Genomic DNA, 20,966 nt, shown 5'->3' with positions numbered 1-20,966 from the left:
GTTGCTGCAGACTAAGAACATTTCCATGAACAGTTAGTGAACTGCTGCAGCTAACGGCATCTGCATCCCATTCGGTTCTGTACCTCAGCTTAAGTTATCTTAGCACAATTTAATAGCATCCACGCAAAGGTTTTGGCAACTTCATTAAATCACTTTCTAACAGAAGCAGAGCTTGTTGGCCGAGGGGAGTGCCTGATAACACTCGGTGTAGCACAAGAGGGTATGTTTCCTGAAACGTGCCATTAAACTACAGCTGCCCCACAAAATGCATCCTTGCAAATCACTAAGAAAACATTTCCTCAGGTTGTCCACATGAAGATATATTTAATTAACAGGTTTTGCTTGTGTTTCTAATGTGGAAATTAAATGTTTTTAAATGTAATGAAATGACAGTATTTTGTAAATCATCCCCGGATTTCCAGGTATGAAGGTGGAACATGTTTGTTATATACAGTGCTGAAGTACTGAACTTGGAACATCCTGCTCCATAAAAAATGTTTTGGTTTTGTTTATTTTGTGCTTCATCGTGTAGGAATCGTGGTTAGGTCCCTCCACCTGCGAAATGGCTGCAACCATGGTCTGGTAAATGTATTGTGCTAAGCAGACTATTTATATCTGCTCTGAAAGCTGCACCTTACGTCCCAACAATGGGTGCCTGCGAGATGCCGGCCGTGATGCTCTCTTTGGCAGAGCCTTCCCCGCTGCCCCCAGCCATGCGGGCCGGAGCACGGCCACGGCGGGGCCACAGCCGCCAGGGCAGGCAGCGTGGCGGGGCCAGGCGCTGCTCGCCATTCCCCACAAGCACGCAGCCCTCTTGGCCTGCATGCAGAAAATGGCTTAAAAAAGCAGAGCGGAAGCCACACAGCGTTTCCGCCACAGCCGTGCCCACGCTGCTTCTCCTCAGATGCTGCCCCTGGCACCCCAGGCCCTGTCCCGGTGCCACCACGGTGCAGGCGGCCATTCCTAGCCCCGCGGCCCTGCCCGGCACTGTGACAGGAGCAGGCACAGCTGCAGCCACGGGTAGCGTCTGCCTCGGGGCTGAGCAACGAGCGGGTGCTTCCAGCACGTTCTGTGGCCCTCGGCACGTTCTTCTTCCTCACCGGCTGCCGGCACAGCAGCCCGGGGCTGGGGTGCCTGCCCCAGAAACAACCGGGGGTTCTCCAGCTGTGCCGCAGCAGAGCGGGCCGGTGCTGGTGGCGGCATGGCTGCCGTTATCTGTGGCTCGCAGGGCCCGGCACAGGAAGGGAGCGCGGCTGCTGTGGCGGGGCCTCCGCCCGCAGCCCTCGCCCACCCCCGGGCTTCTGCCTTGTCAGTCGGCCAGTGCCTGTCCCCAGCACCAGGTGCCAGCGCCCGATTAGCCGGCCAGGCTGCGCCGCTTCCATTGGGGGTTTTGAAACACGCGGCTGTGCCCAGCAGCCAAGAGCCTTGCCAGTGGCGCGAGCCACACGCGCTGCAGCGGCCTCTGTCATCAGGGACGTGCCTGCAATGCAAAAGCACTTCCCCTAACATTCTTTTTTTATATTAGCTGACAGTAATTTTTGCTTCTTTAAGAAAATATATATGCAAACTGCAGCCCGTCACCATGGTTACTGCTGAATGCTACCGAGAATAGCTCATTTCACATTCTCAGACCCATAGGGTTCGGGAGCCGCAATTATTTTGGCCTTTCACCATTTCCCCTCCAGCTAGGCCACCGTCCCGCCGTTGCAAAGAGAGCATGTTGTAATTAGCCCAGCGCCGCCGGGCCCGGCGCGGAGGAGGCGGTGGCTGCGCCGTCGCAGCGCTGGAGCCGTGCTCAGACGAAAGCCGCGCAGGAGGCGAGGCAGGTAAGAGCTGCGCTTTTTGTCCCGCTCTGTAGCCCTTGCAAACTCACGGTAGAATGATACACGGTGCTTTAGGAGGTTATGGTAAGTCATTTAGAAAGGTAAAGTTTTATTATGCCTACATCTTATTGCACATACTTTAAGAGTTAAGTTGGGGAAGATTTAGATAGTGTGCTAAAAAACCCACTAAACTTAAATTTTGCTCTGCAAAGTTTACGTAAAAAAACTCTGCAGTTCCTAGGATCCCTGAAGCAGCGGCAGTGCCTTAGGGTCGGACTCCCAAGCTGTTTGCCAAGCAGACCCTTCCTTGTGGGCTCTGCACGAGGTGGGACGTGTGGCGGGGACACGAGTGGCACGCCTGGCCCCATGCACCCAGCCATGGTGCCGTGGGAGCCTCTCCGTCTTTTCTCGCGTTCTGTTTGTTGATGTTTCATCAGTTTGTCTCGTCCAAGGTTTGTTTCTCTGGAAAAGCTGAGAGAAAGATTTTGGTGTGCTGTAGGGAGCCAGGTCAGTTTCTTCACAGCGGCTCATTCCGTACGGTTAGCAGAGCTGGGACGCGGTCAGGGGCTTGTGCCGGTAACACTGCTGCCTCAGCCACGTAGCATTGGCACCCGGCTGCTCCATGCAGGCCAGATGCTGGCCCCCGGCAGCCCCATCCTCCCCAGGCCTCCAGAACCGGGGACGTGCAGCTGCCGTGGCCTTGTTCGCAGCGGGTGGCTTGTGGAACCCGATCTAACTAACATGGCGCTAACCCCCCTCGTGGTACGACATGCGTTGCCGCCGGCGCGGGTCCCGCCAGTTCTCCCTGATAAAACGTTGTTGGATCCAGGCCAGAGCCCACCTGGGCCAAGGGCCTGCGCTTCTCATCTCAGAGGTCGCAGTAAGTGGGAGGGGGCCCCTGCCACTGGTTAAAAGGCGTTGAAGAAATTGTCTTCGTAGAGAACGCGAAGGGCAGAGCATATATCATAATTATTTGCTGTGAAATTAGCAGGGTGGAGTTTGCTCGTTTATACACTTTCAGGCTTGTAGAGGTTTGTCTAAATATTTTATTACTTTTAATAAAATATTTTATTACTTTTAGTAAAATATTATCACTTAGTATTTGCACAAAGCTTGAAAATCAAAAGGACCGTGCAGTGGAAGTGCCGAGTGTGAAATCCGTACGTTGTCTTTATGAAAATGTACAGGCAGTGAATACCAGTAAAACAGAACAAAAACCCTTCTCAGTACTGTAGTGTGAGATCGATTGCCTCCATGTTGCTGTACAGCAGAAGCGGAAGTTCTTTACCAAAGAATTTGCGCTCTGATAAAAGAGATGTAAGAATTACTTTCTTTACTGGCAACACTGAAATTTAATGTCAGACTCTTTTGGAGAATGTAAGTTTTATGAGTGCTGAACAAACAACATCAGGAACTGAATAGCTTCTTGAGAGCCACAATCGTTTCAATCTACATTTGAAGTAACTTGTGTATCTACCTCTTATAATGGCCAGCAAAAAAATGGAAAATTAGAGCCCGATGTTTATTTTGTAACTATTGTACTCAACCATTTGGTGCGATAAACTGAAACCACAAGGCATATTTCAAGCTTGATTGATTGGCACTGCAATTTTTGTTTCTGTAACAGAGAAGTGAGAGCACGCTGCAGTCCCACAGGTGCGAGCCTGGCAGTAGCTGAGCCGTGAGCAGCAACCTGGTGCTGCCTGGGTACTGCCTGGATCCTGAGGGAGGCTCCTGAGGCCGCTCAGGGTGTTTTAATTTATTTGTCCTTTCAGTGATACACTATGATAAATACTAAGGAGAAAAGCCTCGCATTCAGCTGGACAGCGGGAAGTGTCTGTAAAGCTGAACAAAACTTTCTGTGCTCATGGCTCATCCACTGCTGGTGCTGGCCTTGGTAAATGGATGAGGAGACGAACGTGCCATTGCACATCTGCCTGAAATCCTGGGAGCTGTTCAGCTAGTTCTGAATCAAATCGTGCTCTTTTCTGCTGTTTTCTTTTTTTGTAACTTCTTTAGCAAGATTCCTGTTGCTTCCCAGTCCCTCTCAGCCAGGAGTTAGGCTCGGCGCTGTGTGCTGTGAGCCTGCTGGCCAGCTCCAGCACTCGGTGGCCGTGAGCTGCAGCTGGAGCGGGCCCGGACCCAGCTCTGGGCACCCCGGGGCCCTGCAGGGAGCCGCGGGCTAAAATGGCTGCGCTGGTGGGGCAGGGACCGAGGAGCTGCTGCCGCGCGGGCGCTTCAACAGGCGCGCTTCATGCATCGCTGGCGGCGTCTTCCTGCCCGTACAGGATGTCTTGAGAAACTGCTCTCTGCGGGGTGGCTAGAGATGGGCTGTAAGGCTTCCCTCATCTGAGTCACCGTGTTCTACAGGTTTAAATAATCTCTCAGAGTAAGAAACTTGCAATTACAAAGAGAAAGTTTAAAGATATTTTCATCCTATGTCCCTAGTGACGTGGCTGTTACAAGACAAACCATCGCTCAAAAGTTTTCCCTTGAAACTTTTCCCTTTGGGTCATTCTGAAATAGGTTCTGGAAGTGGGAAGTGCTTATGGTCTGCTGTAGGCATAGCTGCGAAGACACCAATAACCATCCTCAGTTATAACACCCAGGAAATGTGGGTGTTGCAATGCTGGACTTGTAGAGCTTCTGCCACTCTGAACTCAATCCTGAGCACTGCAGCCTTTCTTGCTTGGACAGCAGCAGCGCGGTTTCCAGAGGGAAGGGCAGCAGCTGTTTCACAACGTTCAGAGGCCAGAATCTTACTTCAGTGCTGAGAGGCCTGTGTCAGCTCAGCCAGCGAGGGGTTCCTCTTTTTTGCTCCAGTTGTAGTAACACATAGTGACTCTACAGCATAAAATGTCTTCCAGAACACTTTCTGTGTACACAATATACTTCTTTTTTCCCTCATCTCCTAATTTATAGTTTTTTCTTTGAATGATATATGAAGCTGGAGCATACAATGAAATATTTCTTCATCTCTGCTGGGAAGATAATTAGTCCATTGTTCTGTGTGGTATCCCAGATGATAATCTGGGAGACCGCTGAATCGGAGATTTCCTTACGATTTCCTCTCCACCATGCCCTGCCTGGACAGCTGCTTACTGCAGAGCTGCACTTGATATCTCAAAGTAGTACTCTGCAGCTGAATCTGCTGGAGCCTATGAAACCTGTATAAAATAGAATACCCGAGTTGTAGGATATAGCAAGAAACCACCTCACATACGAATTAGGCACCAAACCAATGACGAAGCAAACTCGACCTGTATCTTGTTGAAGGAGCAGTGTTCCGAGGCCCAGCATGGGGATGCGTCCAGCAGTGGCAGGTCCCCAGCGGGGCAGGACTGGCTCGGGCGGCTGCAGGTCAGTGCGTGCTTACAGGAAAATGGGAAAATGACAGGAAAATGAAGTTAAGTAAATCTGAAGTGCCACTGCAACCCAGTAACAGCTTTGGAGCAAGGACCTTTAAAGCTGTGGGGAGGAGGGGGCATGGGGTAGGGAAAGTGGGGGCTGTGCAGCAGCCGTACCAGCTGCCGGGGCTGCGAGCATCTCGGTGGCCACACACTCGCTTTGCTGCTGGTCCTGTGCGAGGAGGCACGTCTTAGTCACTGGGTAAGTTTTAAAGCTAGCTCTGTGCATGAAAAAGATCATTTGTACAGATGCTGCTCTACTGCGGTTATTTGGGGGACAGCTGGGCAACAAAGAGTTTGTGCAGAAAACTTTGTGACCGGAACAACGGCTTTGTAAATGCCCAGTGTACTGATGTAAGCGTATGGAGAGGAAACAGACTCACGTATTCCTTTGTGATAGAACAGAAACAGGAAGGGCAACAAATGATCCATTACAATATTCATTCCCAGACACTACCAAGGCGTGTGCAGCCAGTGCCGCAGTTATCTGAGTGGTGCATCTGTGCCCTTGCTTTATGTATCGACAGGCAAAGTGATCCAAGTCAGGCAAATGTGAAAATAAGATGGGACACCAATTGTCACAACATTTTTACTGCTCTAGATTAAGCTTCTTTGAAACACACACGTAAGTTCATGGCACACTTTCCTAAAAGGAAAATGATATTTCTTTACATCCTTTCAGTTTTCAGTTTTTATAAGAAAAAGTAAAAGAAGGTGAATAACAGAAATACCAAGAAACTCTCCCTTCCAGCAAAGGGCCTCTGCTTCCCTGTGCACTCAGTACTCCGGGATGCTTCCCCAGAGCTGCTCTGTCTGGGAGCTTCGAAGGAGGGACGTTCGAGTCATTTTTCACAGAGGGTTTAGCAGTGCTGCGTGGGCTGTTGTGGGGTGTGATTAGAGCACACAAAATGAAAAGTTAATTAATTAATACCAGAGTATACAATAGAACAAAAAGCTTTGAGAAGGAAACAACTGAGTTCAGATCTCTTGAGAAGTTACCGTCTCTCTCCCAAAGTGCAGGAATTATTCCCTGCAGCTGTAAAGCACACTATCAGCTCATTTCACAAAACATAACTTTGCTTAGTTCAGCCCTGAGTACCGATGGGGGAAAAGGCAGATTCAAGTTACTGTAGTCCCCAAGCCTGATAAATTTCCAAGCAAATAGCCAAGTGATTTGGTTTATTCTGTTTAAGATTAAAGGATGGGAAAGATGTAATTCTGAGCAATCACTTGAAATTTCAGAAGCCAACAGAAACTCAGTATCGATAAATGACCAAAAATAGCATTCAATTGCAATAGATGTTACTTTATTTTTTTATTTTATTTTTTTTTCCACATTCATAAGGTAAAATTAAACACACTGGGACTACTGAGTATGGATAGCAAGTGACGCTTGGAATTACAAACACAAAGTGCACAATTCAGGGGGAAAAGGACAAGGATGAGGGGGAGAACACAAACACAAAGCTCTAGCACACCTACAGACCCTGGTGTGTTTGGTAGGGAAAAAAAAAGTTGAACCAAGGTGTCTGTTGATGGAGATATTGGACAGGAGAAACCTCCATGCCTGATACCTGAGATAAACCCTTTGTCCTTTTCACTGTTTTCTCAGATGCTGATTTCCCTTGTAGTTTCCATGTGGTTCGCTATTCATTTTGGCTGTGAACGAACACCAGTCTCAGAGCTTGTAAGAAAATAAGTTGGTCGGGAATCCCAGTCTGGGGAAACAAGAGCAGGCTGAAATTCAACCAGGTCTGAAACTGGGAGACTGTCTGGGGGGGGGAGCGAGCACTTGGGCTTATTTTTTAGCAGCAGGCACCGCTGCAGCGTCGCGACTTGTGGCAGCACCCAGCCGCAGCGTGTTGCTCTGGCAACCGTTTGCTTCAAGGCAAAAGCATCCGGCATGGTGTAGTAACATTTAGTAGTAGAAGGGCTCAGGATTCAGGATAAAGTCACCTAGGAGCACCTGGCGTTCCCTGAAGCCGTTTTTTCCACGCCAAAAGAAGGCAGGCAGGAAGAGGTGTGTGAACATTTCAATCCCAGCCCGCACGTGCAGGGCGGTGTCAGCACAGCCCCGCCGGGAGGTGCCTGCCCCGCGATGGAGCAGCCACCTGAGGCGGTGGGGAGCCAGGAGCAGTTCCAGGCCAAACACAAAAACTTCGTGACATGAGGGCCTTGTGTAGCTTTTGTCTTTTGGTTCCTGTAGCACGTGGAACCGAGCTCCTCGTGTGGCCTGTGAACGTGGCCAACTCCATCGCTGAGCGTCTGCGGCGCCGCACTCCCCGTGAGCAAGGGACTGGTGTGCAGCAGGCAGGGAGGTAGGAAAGGTGTGTGCCTCCTCCTGGGCAGCACCGTGCCTCTTGGCGTGGTCTGAGTCATGCTGGCGGCAGAACGGGACTCTTACCACAAATATCCATGCTCTGATCAATTACTTTTCAAAGGAGAAAGCTCCCTGGAAGCAGAGCGGTGACTGTTTGCAACGCTTCCTAAATCTAAAGGCAGCCCCCGCGGAAACCTCCTGCTGTAACCGGGGCTGTGCTCACAGCAGCCTGTGGCTACAGCACCAGGGGCTGCGAGGTACAGGAGCTGCTGCAGCACTCGCCATGAGGTGACACGCTCTGAATTCTTCCCCGTGGAGGAAACCAGAAACTGAAAGTTTGAGGGACGAAAGAATAACTGAAAGTGAGGTTTTTGAGAATGCATGCTTGGATCCATTCAAATACACTCGCTCTTAGCAATGTTCCAGTGTTTCACAGAGCACAATATTTTAAAACACAAAGCTAAGCAAACCGTCTGCAGGAATCAGTGCAAATATTCGTAGGGTTTTGGCTTAAATTCGGCTCAGACATGATTGGTGCTTTGATATCAAAAGACAAAGAGAATTCTGCCATTGATTTTATTAATATAGCAAAATACAAAGTAGAGAACTTAAAAAAAAAAAAAGTTTTTAAAAGACATGAGAATATTTAATGGAAACTTTTTCTTAAAAAAAAGAAAAAAGTGAATTAAGAACATAAAAGGTCAACTGTGATCCTTGGGGATGGAGCAGAGAAGTGGGGATCCAGATCTCAGTGAGGTTACAGGCAGAAAGGGCTGGGAGAGGGACCACCAATGGGCACTTAATCCACTCCCTTGCCCCAAGGCAGGACGCAGGTACCTAAATCACTCATCCAGACGAGTGTCTAGCCTTGATTCAGTATCCTTGGCAGTCGTCTTTTTTATCCAGGTTCAGCCTGAATCTCTCTCACTGCAGTTTAAGCCCATCTTCTTGTCCTCCCCACCACAAATGCAGAGACAAGATCATTCCCTGCTCTTTATACTCTCCTTAAATCTTGGAAGATTGTTGCTGTGTTTCCCTTCAGTCCTGGCTTTGCAAGAACGCTTCCAGCTCTCCCTGGCCTCCTGCTCTCTGGGGCCGACCCCATGTGTCCCAGCTCGGTGTGCCCGGCTGTCGCGGAGCTCCCTTCTGCACGGCCAGCAGCGCCCTGGGACGGGGCACATTTAAGCTACATCTGACTAATCCATCTAATTGCAGCTCACCTTTCTGTTAGATAGTGCTGCCAGGCCCCTGCTGCAGAAACACGAGGCACTTTTAGCGATGAGGCACAGCTGCTGTGTCCTCCATCAGGGTGCTGGCTGGGGGTGAGGCCGGTGGCCTGCAGGCCCTGGTGTGTCCGGCTGGGCTCGGTATCTGCACAGCGCTGCTGCAGCGGCTCCTGTCAGAGCTCAGCCCCGCTGCTGGCAGCGTCCCCCTGTCCCCCTGTCCCCATGTACCCGGGCAGGACGGGCTCCTGCAGGGAAGGGGCTGCTCGGCGAGGGGGCTCAGCGCAGGATCAGGGCCCTGCGGGTGCCGGCCGCCTGCTCTCCGAGCAGCACCAGCCGGGCCGCCAGCTCTACGGCTGGGTGCCGGGGTTCCTCTAGTGAACGCTCTGCGCAATTTCAGGCAGTGCTTTAATTACTGCTGTAAATGAGCCCAGGGGGTCGCCTGCCCCTCGCTGGGCTGCAGCCCCTGGGGGGGGTGCTGGGTATAGGGCGCTGGGTATGGGGTGCTGGGTATAGGGTGCTGGATATGGGGTGCTGGTTGTAGGGTGTTGGGATATAGGGTGTCAGCTGTAGGGTGCTGGATGTGGGGTGCTGGATGTGGGGTGCTGGCTATGGGGCTGCGCTGTCGGGTGCTGGCTGTGGGGCGCGGAGGGGGCCGAGGGGAGGCGGCCCCGGGGGTGAATCCGGGGGGAGCCCCGCGAGGCCGCGCGGTGCTGGAGGAGCCCGGAGCAGCCCCGTGAGCAGCGGGCGGGCCCGAGGAGGCCTCGCGGCGGGGCCGTTTCCCGGCTCCCCCCCCCCCGCTTCCTCCCCTCCCTCCCTGCCGAGCCCGGGGGCGGCGGCGCACGTGTGCTCGGCGGCTCCGCACCGTGACTCATGAGCCGCCGGGGCTGAGGGGGGGCTGAGGGAGGCCGCTCCCCGCGCACCGGGGGCCCAAAACGCCGCCACCGCCGCTCCCCGAGGCCGCGCCGCCGCCTCGCCCGCTCCCGGGGACCGCGGGCGGCTGAGGTGAGGGCACGGGGGGGGCACCGGGAGCGGGGGGGGCGGGGGGCGCCGGGACCCCGCGGGGCCAGGGCCGGGGCCGCGCTTCCGGGCGGGGGGGGGGCGGCGGCGGAAGCCGGGAGCTGGGGCCGGGGCCGGGGCGGCGCGGGGAGAGCGGGGCCGGGGCCGCCGCCACCAGCACCGGCACCACCGGCACCGGCACCGGGCCGCCGGCATGACAGAGGTGAGCGGGGACGGGACGGGGACGGGGACGGGAGCGGCGCGGCCGGGCCCGCCAGGGGCGGTGGCGGCGGCCCGGGGGGGGGCCGGGGCTGGGCCCGGGGGCAGCGGCCGCCCTTCCCCGCCGGCCGCCTGATTGGGATTCTCGTTATCGTTTTGGGGCGGAAAGCTCAGGAATCGGGACCTTCACCCGGCGCCCGGCCCGCTGCGGGGGGAGCAGGTGCCGGGAGGGCGGCGCTGCCGGGGGAGGGGGGGGCCCGGGGGGAGCCCCAGCGGCACCGCTGCCCGCAGGCGGCCCCGGGGAGCGGGGGGCAGGGGGCAGGGAGCGGGGAGCGGGGAGCGGGGCGCTGCCTCCACGGCTCCTGCGGGGTCAGGGCCAGGCGCCGTGAAACCGAGCGGGGCTCCCCGGGGGCTGGAGGAGCCGCAGCACGGCCTGGTTGGGCTGGGCGTGAGTTAAAGGTGTTAAATACAAAGCACAATGGGGAGTTCAAGCCTTATAGCCAGGTAGTCTCTAGGCTCAACGCGCTACCCAGCTGTGTTGTGTGTGTGCATTTATGGGAGTTGTGGAGCCCGCCCGGTGAACCTGACAGCCGAGAGCACAGCTCTGTGCGGTTGTTATTTACGTGGGTACTGAGAGAAGGTGCACAGGCAACAGATACAGAGCCTGATACGAGAGAGAGAAAGGCTCAGGGCTAGTTTGTTGTCACACTCGCTTTGTTTTGATTGGCAGGAGAGGATCTGAGCCCAGGGATGCTTGGTTGTACTATGAGGCAGATGAATGAATGGGCAAAACTGAGTAATTTGTCATTCACTCGAGTCACAAAGCAGTGCAGGAGCCGTCCTGCAAAAGCAGCCACCGAGGGTATCGTGCCCATACACCCACCGCACAGTGTTCCCTGCGGTGGGAACAGCGGTGTTTTTAATTTCATTTATCCAGCAAATCCTCCTGTAAGTTCGCTTTCTTAGAAGTGTCGTGAAGCACAGCTGAGCCACGTGCTGGGTAGGCAGAAGCTTTGTGTGTTTTTTTTGTTTTTTTTTTTTTTTTTTCTGGTTTGAAATCTCTCTTGCAAACATGAGAAAAGGGGAGCTCAGGTGTGCCCGATGGCTCTGCACAGCCTGCTGGGCACACTGAGCACCCCGCCTCACCCTCGTGGCAGAAAGTGTCTGATGGATCAGTCTGGCAAATCAGCAGAGGTAATAACAGAGAGCATCTCCCCTAAGGAGCATCAGCAGATCCCTTCGGTTGGTGGAAGCAGGGAATTTCACCTTGAAATTTCCCTGGCTGCAGAGCAGGCTGCGTGCCCCGCTCCTCCTACGGGCACACGTGGCCAAGGGCTGCCCCGCTCCTGAGTGATGGTGTGCGCTGCTGGGATGGGGGCCTGCCGGTCAGACACAGATCACCAAACCCTCCTTCTGGGCACGGTGCTCGGATGGGAAGGCAGCAGGGTGCTGTGGCCGGGTGGTGGTGCCAGGGCACCTCTCCGGGCTGGCCCCGGGGCGAGGAGCAGCGCCGGGTCCCGCTGCCTCTCTGGGGCTGTGTGGGGGTGGCGTGGCCGTGCCTGCAGGTCTGGGATTCCACGGAAAAATCTCCGGGGGATTTGCTGACTTTCCTTAAACTGGAGCTGATGTTGATTCATCCTGCTTTGGAGAGTTTACAGGAGGTAGTCAAGATTAAGCAAGTGTGAAAGGAGCTGCTCCAACCTGAGCTGTAGGCTTTCGTTTTCAGTTCTGGAGACAGGTCGGCTTCCCCTGCCTGGTTCCACCCCTCGGATTCTGGTCCTCGGTCGCTGCATGAAGCCAGAGATGCTGTTTATCATTTACTAGTAATGCCTGGTAATAACCACCGAGTTTAACTTCATTCTGCTTCCTGTGGTGAGCCAAGGACTGAATAAGCTGACGTTTTTTGGCCCCTCCGTGACAAATATCCCACGCTGATGCACGTTTGAGAGCAGCCCGTACCCTCGGTGCTTTCTTTCACCAAGCTGCCCGCGTTACCTCGCTGCATCCTCTCGATTTTTATTTCCTTCGAGGACTTGTTTTATTCTGCTTCCTCGGAGTGAGCGCAGGGGTGGCAGCAGCACAGGGATGCCTGTGATTAGGAGGATGAGCCTCAGCGCCTCCCGACGCCCGGAACAGTGGATGATTGCTGCTTGGGAACTGTGTGGATGAACTGGGGCCCTCGTTTCTCTGCCAGAGCCAACACCAAGGAAGTGGCACATGTTAGGTTATAACAGACACCATCAAGTAACAATTCATCACCTTCAAAGGCATAATAGGTGTTTTCCTTTGCATTATGCACATTCTAAATGCAAATGCCATGCAAAGGTAATTTTGCTGTTAACCAAGATCAGCTCATTAAGATAAAGCTGCATAAAGTTGTTCCCTTTTGCTGTCAGTTCTATTTTTTTACAGTATTGGCCCATGCTGAGGATGACTCCTGTAATTATGAGCATTTATCAACAAAATCTTGCCACTGCTGTCAAGAAGAACTTTTACAGTGCTGTATTTTGTATGTTTTTGTGAGGGTTTTCCAGTGTGAGTGGAAGGACGCCCGTGTCGCCGGGCAGCTGGTGGCAGTGGTGTGGGTCTGGAGCACCCCATGGCACAGCAGCACCGCACGAGGGCCCGGATCCCTGCCGTGTGCAGGTCCAGGCTTCGATGAACGGGTTTGTAGGGCCAGCAGCTGCGGGGGAGAGGGCTGGCAGGGATGCCTGCCCCAGGTTCGGTGGCTCCTCGCTGCACAGCGTCCCCCTGTCAGCTCCGTGGCTGCTCCCTGCCGGTGGACACAGCAGCCCCCCCTGCTTGTGCTTCTGGGGGCTTTAGAGCAGTTGCCCCAGATTTTTTTATTAACAATTACATATTGTAAACTCAGTTTCCCAAGTAATGCAGCAAAGTAAGCAGCATTTCCTTCCTGTGAGCCCGTAATTATTTACCAGAAGGATAAACATCTGAGTGCTTTTTTGGTGCTGTCCTTGGTGACGTTTGGAGCCTGCCCTGCCGTGAGGGTGTGCGATTGCAGTTCCCATCGTGGCAGCGAAAGTTTGGAGCAGCTTACAGGGAAGGAGAAAAGGACCCTTAAAACTGCACCATGGTTGTGTGGAACTTGAGTGCATCCCAGGACAGCGAAATACACGTTCAGGGCAAAAAGTGAGAAGGTGAGGGGGGTGCGGTTCGTGATGGGGCTTAGCTCCTGGCCTGGCATTGAAGTGAGCGGTGTTGCCCCATCCCATCCCATCCCCTCCTGTCCCATCCCACCTGTGCTGGCCTCTGTCCTGGCTCCCTCTGGAGAGCGAAGCCAGCGGCAGCTCCTGTTGCAGAGGAGTAACTGCTGGTACACGGTGCCGGGCCCCGCTCGGGGGCAGCAGCAACTCCTCTGCCTCGGGGGCTGGCCTGAAATCCTCCCTCAGCCTCTGGTGGCCACCACCCGAGCCGGTACAGGTCAGGGTGTGTGAGGTTGTCCGTGCCTGTTGGGCTGTTGGATGGCTTCACGGGGCTTGGTGTGTGCTGACCCCGGAGTGACGTCCAGCTCTGGATCAGGAGAATCGCTTTTCCTCTGCTATCAATTATTTTTGAAAATGTCTGCGTGCTGTCAGCGCTGCCCAGCGAGATAGCCCATGTTTCCAATGAGGGGTGGATGCTAGAAAAGTCTGTCATCTGCCAAAATACCTTTTTTGAGGTATCTGGGAGAGCTCCCTTTTCAGTGTACTCTAAAGGGAAAGCCTGCAGTAGATCTCATCCCTTAGCTCCTGCTAAGGCCTAAGCGTGTGCTGGCTGAAGGCAGCTCAGTTTTCAATGGGCTGATTGCTGCTTGCTATTAATTAGAGGCAGCAGCTTATAAGCTAAAGACACGCTTATGTCACTAGGATGCTGAGGAGTGCACTCAGAGGTAATTTGCGTTTGAATCTACAGATTGTGCAGAAAAACTGAGGAAGCCAGGACAGAGCAAACCAAGGCCATGTGAGCTCTCCTTTCGGCGAGCCCGGCGGACAGGGGCGCGAGGCACGGCACGGCGCCACGGCACAGACACCAAACGGAGGCGTTTTGGGGTGTGAATGTGCACGCTGTGCGCGTTGGTGGCTGCGTCAGGGTGAGCTCCAGCACAGCAGAAGTGCCGGGCGGCTCACGGCCCGAGCGGCGTGCTGCTTGCTGTTTGGAGAAGCGAGGTGTCCCGCAGCCTGCCCAGCTGGGCTCGCCGCACGATATCGGTTCTTTGTCTGGGTCTGCAGGTGGCAGCTGAAACTTCAGAATACAGCCCGGGTGCTTCTGCTGGAAGCACACCTTGCTGCCTGCCTCCCAGAGAGGCTTTTGTTGTAAAAGGAAGGTTTTTTCACTTACATACTTGTCATAAAAGGAATTTTTTTTTTCCACTCAACCACTTGTCAGTAAGGTTACGTTCGGAGCTGGTTCTTGCAGGAGGTGCCTCTCTTGCTTGCAGTTGCATACAAAGAAGAGCAGCGCACACTGAACATCCCCCTTATCGCCCTGTACCACATTTTATGTATCTCGTAGTAAGATGTTTTGTTTCTACGGTTTCAGACTTGGTGTTTTAGAAGATTAATAGACTTAGCAGCCCTGTTTGTTAAGCTTAGTGATGATAACAACGTAATAAGTCATGAGACAGTCACGGATCATCCGGCAAAGCACAGTAGGCCTTGAGGTTGAACTTAGAGCAGGTATTTTTTGGAAAGAAGACTAAAACGTTGCAGACTCTGTAAACAACACTTCCTGACTCGGGCGGGTGGCTCTTTGTGAGCTCACACTTACCTGGGGAGCGCGCTGGCACGTGTGTGTGCTCTGCAGCCACCGCACGCCGAGACAGAGCAGCGCTGGAGCTGTGTGTGCCCACTGCTGGGCACCACGGGCGTGAAGCACAGCACAGCACAGCACCGCTCCCTGCGCAGCCCCCGTGGGCTCACCGGGCCGGCAGGGCCAGCGGCAGCAGCAGGAGTGGGGCCGCTGGCTGGGGCTGTGCTGTGCCGTGCCGTGCTGTGCCGTGCCGTGCCGTGCTGTGCTGTGCTGTGCTGTGCTGCCGCCAGGGCCGGCCTGGCTCGGGAGGCTGAGTAAGGGCTTGGGAACCCAGTCCGGCTTTGGGCTGCGGGCCCAGTCCTTCCAGAGAAGTTAATGGGAATCGTTCCTTCTAAAAAAGGCAGAGCGGCCGCGGCTCATCCGTGCAGCCCAGCCCCGCGGGGTGGTGGGCCGGGGGCAGTGCCGGGAGCAGGGCTCCTCAGCGGGGTGGGCTTCCCCCGCTGGGGGCAGCTGCTGTCGGGGAGAGCAGAGCTCGCTGCACTAATAGGGTCGAGGCACATCCGAGGTCTCTAATCCCTCCTTACCCGTGCGGACCAAGGAGTCTGCCAGGCGGTGGCAGCTCGATGGAGCAGGCACATCTGTCAGGTTTTCCAAGCAGGTTGCCAAGCTGAAGGCAACCGTAATTAGGCCTGGATTCACTGGAGAAAAAGAAAACAACCCAAAAACAAATAAACCCAACCAAACAAGCAGCAGACGCACCACATGTCTGTGTGTGAGTGCACGTGCCCGAGCTCTGGGATGCAGGCATGTGCCTGGGTTTGCCCGCACAGAGGTGGCCCGCTGGCCCCAGGGGTGCCCTTCCCCTGCGTGCCCTTCCTCTCCCTGGCTGCTGCGGCGGTGCCGTGCCCTCTGCTTCCCGTGGCAGGGAGGTGCTGCCAGCCCCGCGGGCTGAGAAACGCGGCCTGGCTTACTCAGGAGAAACAAACCGGTAGTTTTTTTTTTTTTTTTTTTTTTTCTGTGACTCTCAGAAACTGGGAAAAAAAAAAATCCAAACACAAACTGCCTCTTGCCGTGTTTGGAAGCTTCGTTAGTGCCTGAACGGCGGCTTTGTCTCCGGGTGTGTGCCTTTGTTTTGAAGTGCAATCCTTTCTATATGTGGCTCTATGTGGGAACCCTTCGGTGCTCGGTACGTAGGCAGAACTTAAAATGACTTTGAGGCTTCTTCCCAGGCAGTGAAAAAGAAAAGGTAGTGAATCAGTGATATTAATAATGCAATTATGTGCTCCTCAGCCTTTGATGTGTAACAGTTAAAAATGTTCTTCTGGGGGTGCAGACACTTGCTTTTATGGCTTAGCTCTGCCAACTGCTTAGAAGAAAGCCCCCGGCAGCGTATCTTGCTGTTTATCAGCATTTTACTGAGCCCCTGGATTTATTTGTGCCAATCTATTCCATAAATTAACCTTTAGGATGTGATTTTTTGCGGAAAGTAGGCACAGCTCTGCTCCTTTCTTCTAATTAAATAGAGCTAATGGTGGCATCTCGAGCGCAGTAGCTTGAACTTCTTTCACTCATTTTTCTGCATGACTGACAGAATTATTGCTTTGGGTTTTTTTGTTTTGTTTTCTACAACTCGTAAGCACTCTGTCTTTTGTCACAGTAAGTGTAGAAATTACTTCATTTTCCTTAAATCTTTTCAGAAGCTCTGTTCAAATATTCTGTTGTTGTTTTTTTTTTTTAAGACTAGGATTTTTAACTTTCATGCTCACTATTTTTAAATGAGTTTGTAAAGGTACGAGCGAGAATTCAGGGGAAGCAGTGATCTTTGTGAGCTCTTTTCAAGGCTCCTCGCTGCGTGGTTCAACGTCGGTAGCTTGCGCAGGTGTTGCTGCAAGAGGAGGTAAGCTGAGATGCCGAGCAGAGGGCAGGGAGGAATCTTCCACGTGGGAAATACGAGGGGAAAGCTGATAAAAATAGCGGAGGCAGACAGTTCTGATGGATGTTTGGGGCATTATGCAAGCCTCTAAAATTGCCGCGCAGCACGAGGAACGTTAATTGGAACATGGCCGGAGGGCTCGCGGGCTTCAGTGCGGGATCTCCGGGTGCTTTCTGCCCCGCAGGCTGCAGGCTCGCTCGGTGCCAGCCGCGGGGCAGCGGGCCCTGTGCCACGCCGCCTGCCCCGGGACGGGCTGGGCTCTGGGGGCAGCGAGCGCTCGGCGTAGGGCTTGGCCATCTTAAATAGCATGGCCCTAGAGCTGCTGCACTTCTTGCCCAGAACAAAGCGCAGTCACACAGTCCTTATTACTCCTTTTTGCTGTTGTTGACTAATTTGGAGCTTTTACGTGGTACCTGGAGGCACACGGTTACCTAGCTTGCCTGAGACTGTCCACGTGTTGAACTGAATCACACCAAGTGTCCCTGTGCTCCTGGGCACTGTGTTTTTGCTGTGCTAGAATACGCCTGCTACAAATTAAATGTAAGGCCAGAATGTATTCAAAATAGGGGACTGTCTGCTTTCTGCGCAGGGTTTCGTTGGACAGGGACAGGCTGGAGCGCTGCTGGCGCTGCCTCTGACCTTGCAGCAGGCGCGGGAGCAGCCCCGGCACCGCGGCCACCCCGCAACTCACACTGACACCGTGTGGGCTGCCCTGCCCCGGGCGCCTGGAGGGGCGAGGGGCATCCCTTTCTGTTTGCCCTCGAGCAGGATGCACAGCGAGGCCGGGCACAGTGCTGGGGCCGCTGGATGCTCACAGACGGCACGTGGCAGGCACTGTGCTGGCGGGACGCGGTGTGGGGAGCTCTCAGCCGTGCCTGTCCCCACGGGGAGCAGCGGAGCCGTGCCGTGCCCTGCAGCGGGGAGCGGTGGCACGAGGAGCGTTCTCCATGCCTGGTAATCGAGCTCAGATTTGATCTCGCTAATTAATCTGGCGTGTGCAAGGATCTGAGGGTTGCACCCAGGCTCCTGGTTTGTGGTTAATGCCGTGACAAAGTGACCAGAAGGCACGAGGGAAGGGTGGGCAGGGGAGCGGAGCTGAGCAGGGAGGCTCACAGGCTGAAGGCCGGGCTCTTAGCAGTGAAACGGCCCCGTCAGCACCCAGCCTGGGGCCGTGTCCCTTGGGTGCTCCCCAGGCTGGCGGCCGCGCTGTGCCCGCTGCTGGCAGGCGGCCGCGCTGCCGTGGGAAGGGCGGTACCAGCGGTACGGGTTTGGTGCTGAACCCAGGCACCTTCCCGAGGTTACCTGCAGCTCTGGGGTAGGGCCTGGGCTGCAGCGAGCTGCCAGCGCGCTCTCCGTTGCGCTGAAGTAGCCGGAGAGGCCTCGAGGCCGGGTGCCTGCTGGGTGCCTGCCGCATCTCGCAGAGAGACAACGCCTGCAGGTCACTTGTCCTCCCTGAAAGCACCAGCATCAGCTGAATCGGTGTCAGAGGCAGCGGTCGCTTCCCTTGCTGAGTCACGGGCAGGCTTTATTTCTGCAGGAGTCCCTGTGGATGTCAGTACCCACGTCCCGGATTTACGCGTGTCTCGTGCCCAACACGTGTGCGTTCCCCTGTGCTGGTGCAGGTGGCTGCCCATGTGGAAGGCGTTGCCCACGGTGTCATTCCGTGCCATAATTCCACCGCTGTTACCAAAACCTCCCGGTTCTGAGCCTCAGCTGTGGGAGCTGTGTCCCGAGGCTCCTCTCACGGCCGTGCTCTTGAGGAAAGCGCCCCAAAATGCTGCTTGCTGCACGCTCTTGTTAACATCGGCTGTGCAGCCAGCGGGCACCTCCGTCCCACTGAAGCAAGCAGGAGGAGTAACAGGTGATTAAAAAATCAGGCACTTGTGTGAGCTAGGGAGGAGAGAAGAAACCTTTATTACTTGAAACGGGGCAGCCGTACCCATCACACTCCTGCCCCAGGCGTGCAGGAGCCCCCGCTGTGCCGTGGGGCATCCCGCTGGGCCCCGCAGCCCGTGGCGCGTGTCCGTTTGCAGCTCATCAAACAGGGCGGCCTCAGCGTGCAGGGGGCTGATTAATGAGTAACCTCGGTACTTTTGGAGAGTGCATCAGGTTCTGTGTTGTGGTAGCAGAAAGAGCTGTTGGTTCTTACAACTTCTGGGTGTTTCGTCTCTGGTGAATAAAAGAGCTTTTCGTTATTTCAATTGAAAAATACTTCTCAGAGATTTAAGGCAAATCACTGGGTTACTCCTGATGTTAAAGATACAAGCTTCTTGTTAGACTCGCTTGGGAAATGGCCCTTATTCCGTGGTTTAATTTCCCCTGTAATTCCCAGGAAAATACGTGACTGCCCATTTGTACCATATATTCTGTGAATGTTATGGTAAAAGAATTACCATATGGCTATGGTTTTACTACCAGGAACAGCAGCTGCAATTTTAATGCTGCGGACGGGTACGTGAATGCGTCGCAGCACATCAATCAATAGCAGAATGGATTAAAAGCAGCGTCGTCCTTCCTGCCATTTCGTGTCTCTGGCCTCCGAGCTGAGAGCAGGGCAGCAGCTAATGTGCACATCTTGCTGGGCTAGAGGCAGACACTGACCTTTGCCTATTCCCAGTTATTAATACCCATCCATTTAATGCTCTCAGGTAATGTGAAGTACTGCCAGCTTTGAGAAGGGTTTGAGACATGCAATAGATCAAAAAAAAAAAAAAAGGAAGAGGGAAAAAAATGTCAATCGGCGTGTTTCTTTAGTTTGAAGCCTTTCAGGTGCAGTAACAGTGGCTAATTTGTAACCTTGCTTTCTTTAAGGAAAAGGGAGTTTGTGGAATTTGCAGTATAACTTTCTGACTCGGAAATAGCATTACTCTAATCTACAGTAAGGACTGGGCTGTGGGGTTTGAACGTCAGTGCTGGAGTGGCCTGGCTGCTGTTGGGAGTCGCTTCGGTTTGGTTTGGGACGTGAAGCTTGGAGAGCTGAGCTCAGGAAGGTGTCTTGTTGCTGCCCAAGGTGGTAGCGCACGTGCGTTTAGGGCACACACTCCATGACATTGCCTCTTTCCTTACCATTTATCCAAATTTTATGAACCGAGTGTGCTTGGATGCCTGAACTCCCAATGCAATGTCACACTGAGGTGTTTCTGCTAAGGCGGTTTCAGAAGCCGTGCAGTGTGCTCGAGACAAACACGGTGAGGAGCTGCCTGAGAAGCCCACTGAAGGCAGTGGGAGGTGGCACTGCCTTCCCCAGCTACTCCGTCAGAGCCGAAACAGCACAGAAATAGCCTTTAAACGCTGCTGGTACTACTACTACCAAAACTACGTGTATTATGCAAAATATCTGGGTCGTGGAAGAAACGCTGGCAGATTTTTCACAGCTCTGGTGCGGGGCTTGCTCTGTAGTTGAACACTAACGTGTGCCTGTGGGCTTGCGGGGCTCTGCCACGGGGTGCTGGGCAGGGGGGAGCCGTGAGGTCCCTGGGGGCAGCCCCGCAGCGGGGCACTGTGCTCCGTGGCCGCTCCGTGCCGCTGCCTCGCGCACTGCTTTGCCCGGCGGCGTTCGGAGTCCCGGGCCGAGAGGGGTCTCCCTGCGTCCCGCACGCGGTGCAGCCAGCGCAGCTCCTGCGGGTGAGAGCGTGAGACAGATTCGGGTTGCTCAGCAGCAGAGATTACGAGAGGCTATTTCTCTTTAACCTACCCCTCGCTGTTACCGGCCAAGCTGTTAATTAGCTCATTGTTTCGGCTTAATTTTGTGACAGCGCTATAATTACGTCTCTGGGTTCTGCCATGGAGTAATTGCTGTGCCCTCTCCAAATTTATGTTGAGATATGTTATTGGTAAACTTTACATTTGGCAGAGGTGTTTTGAAAATACTCTAAGGCAGTCGGTAATTTTTGTATTTCTTTATTTAAAAGACAGCTATTTGGCAATTTTGAGCTTTGAGATTGTCCTGTCAATGTAAATAGAATATTGATTTTATTCCATTTCCTATCTCATTAGAGTCATTGTCACGAGGATGGATTCATGTTGTGTAATTATCTGCTCTTGCTGACAGTTCCCATGTCATTGAGACTGGCTTTTGCAGCTTCCACTTTCTGTGAGCATAAAAATAGCATTCTTCAGTGCCGTGTTCTCCTTTATTGTTGTGCTCTCTGACTGTCCAGCTTTATACGTCTTGCTCTGGGAGACGTGTGTGAATTGAGATAGAGCAGGCAGGAACGTCCAGCAGACCCAGTTACAGGAAGAGTCAAAGCAATGGCTCCTCGGGAGCGATTTCCATTCCGCGCTCAGATGCCTCGC

The 20,966-nt window shown here is 53.9% G+C and overlaps 1 protein-coding gene across 15 annotated transcripts in view; it reads left to right on the top strand.

Moving 5' to 3' along the window:
• Nucleotides 1-1,404: 1,404 nt before the first annotated feature.
• The window catches only part of MBNL1 (muscleblind like splicing regulator 1), a 65,185-nt gene continuing 45,623 nt past the window's right edge, over nt 1,405-20,966 (top strand). For 10 of the 15 annotated variants that reach the window (XM_084529376.1, XM_084529372.1, XM_084529381.1 and 7 more), the window contains exon 1: nt 9,621-9,778. Coding sequence is in view for 1 of the 15 variants with exons in the window: in XM_084529384.1 (XP_084385510.1) it covers nt 9,987-9,995 (9 nt within the window). In the remaining 14 variants the exon portion in view is untranslated. Of the gene's footprint in view, nt 1,827-9,618; nt 9,779-9,874; nt 9,996-20,966 lie in introns of those variants that run through there. The other 5 variants (XM_084529374.1, XM_084529378.1, XM_084529375.1 and 2 more) reach the window with 5 other exon arrangements.

This window comes from Aythya ferina (genome assembly GCF_964211825.1).
Source record: "Aythya ferina genome assembly, chromosome: 9".
Lineage (NCBI taxonomy): Eukaryota > Metazoa > Chordata > Aves > Anseriformes > Anatidae > Aythya > Aythya ferina.
This window is presented reverse-complemented; position numbering and strand designations above follow the sequence as displayed.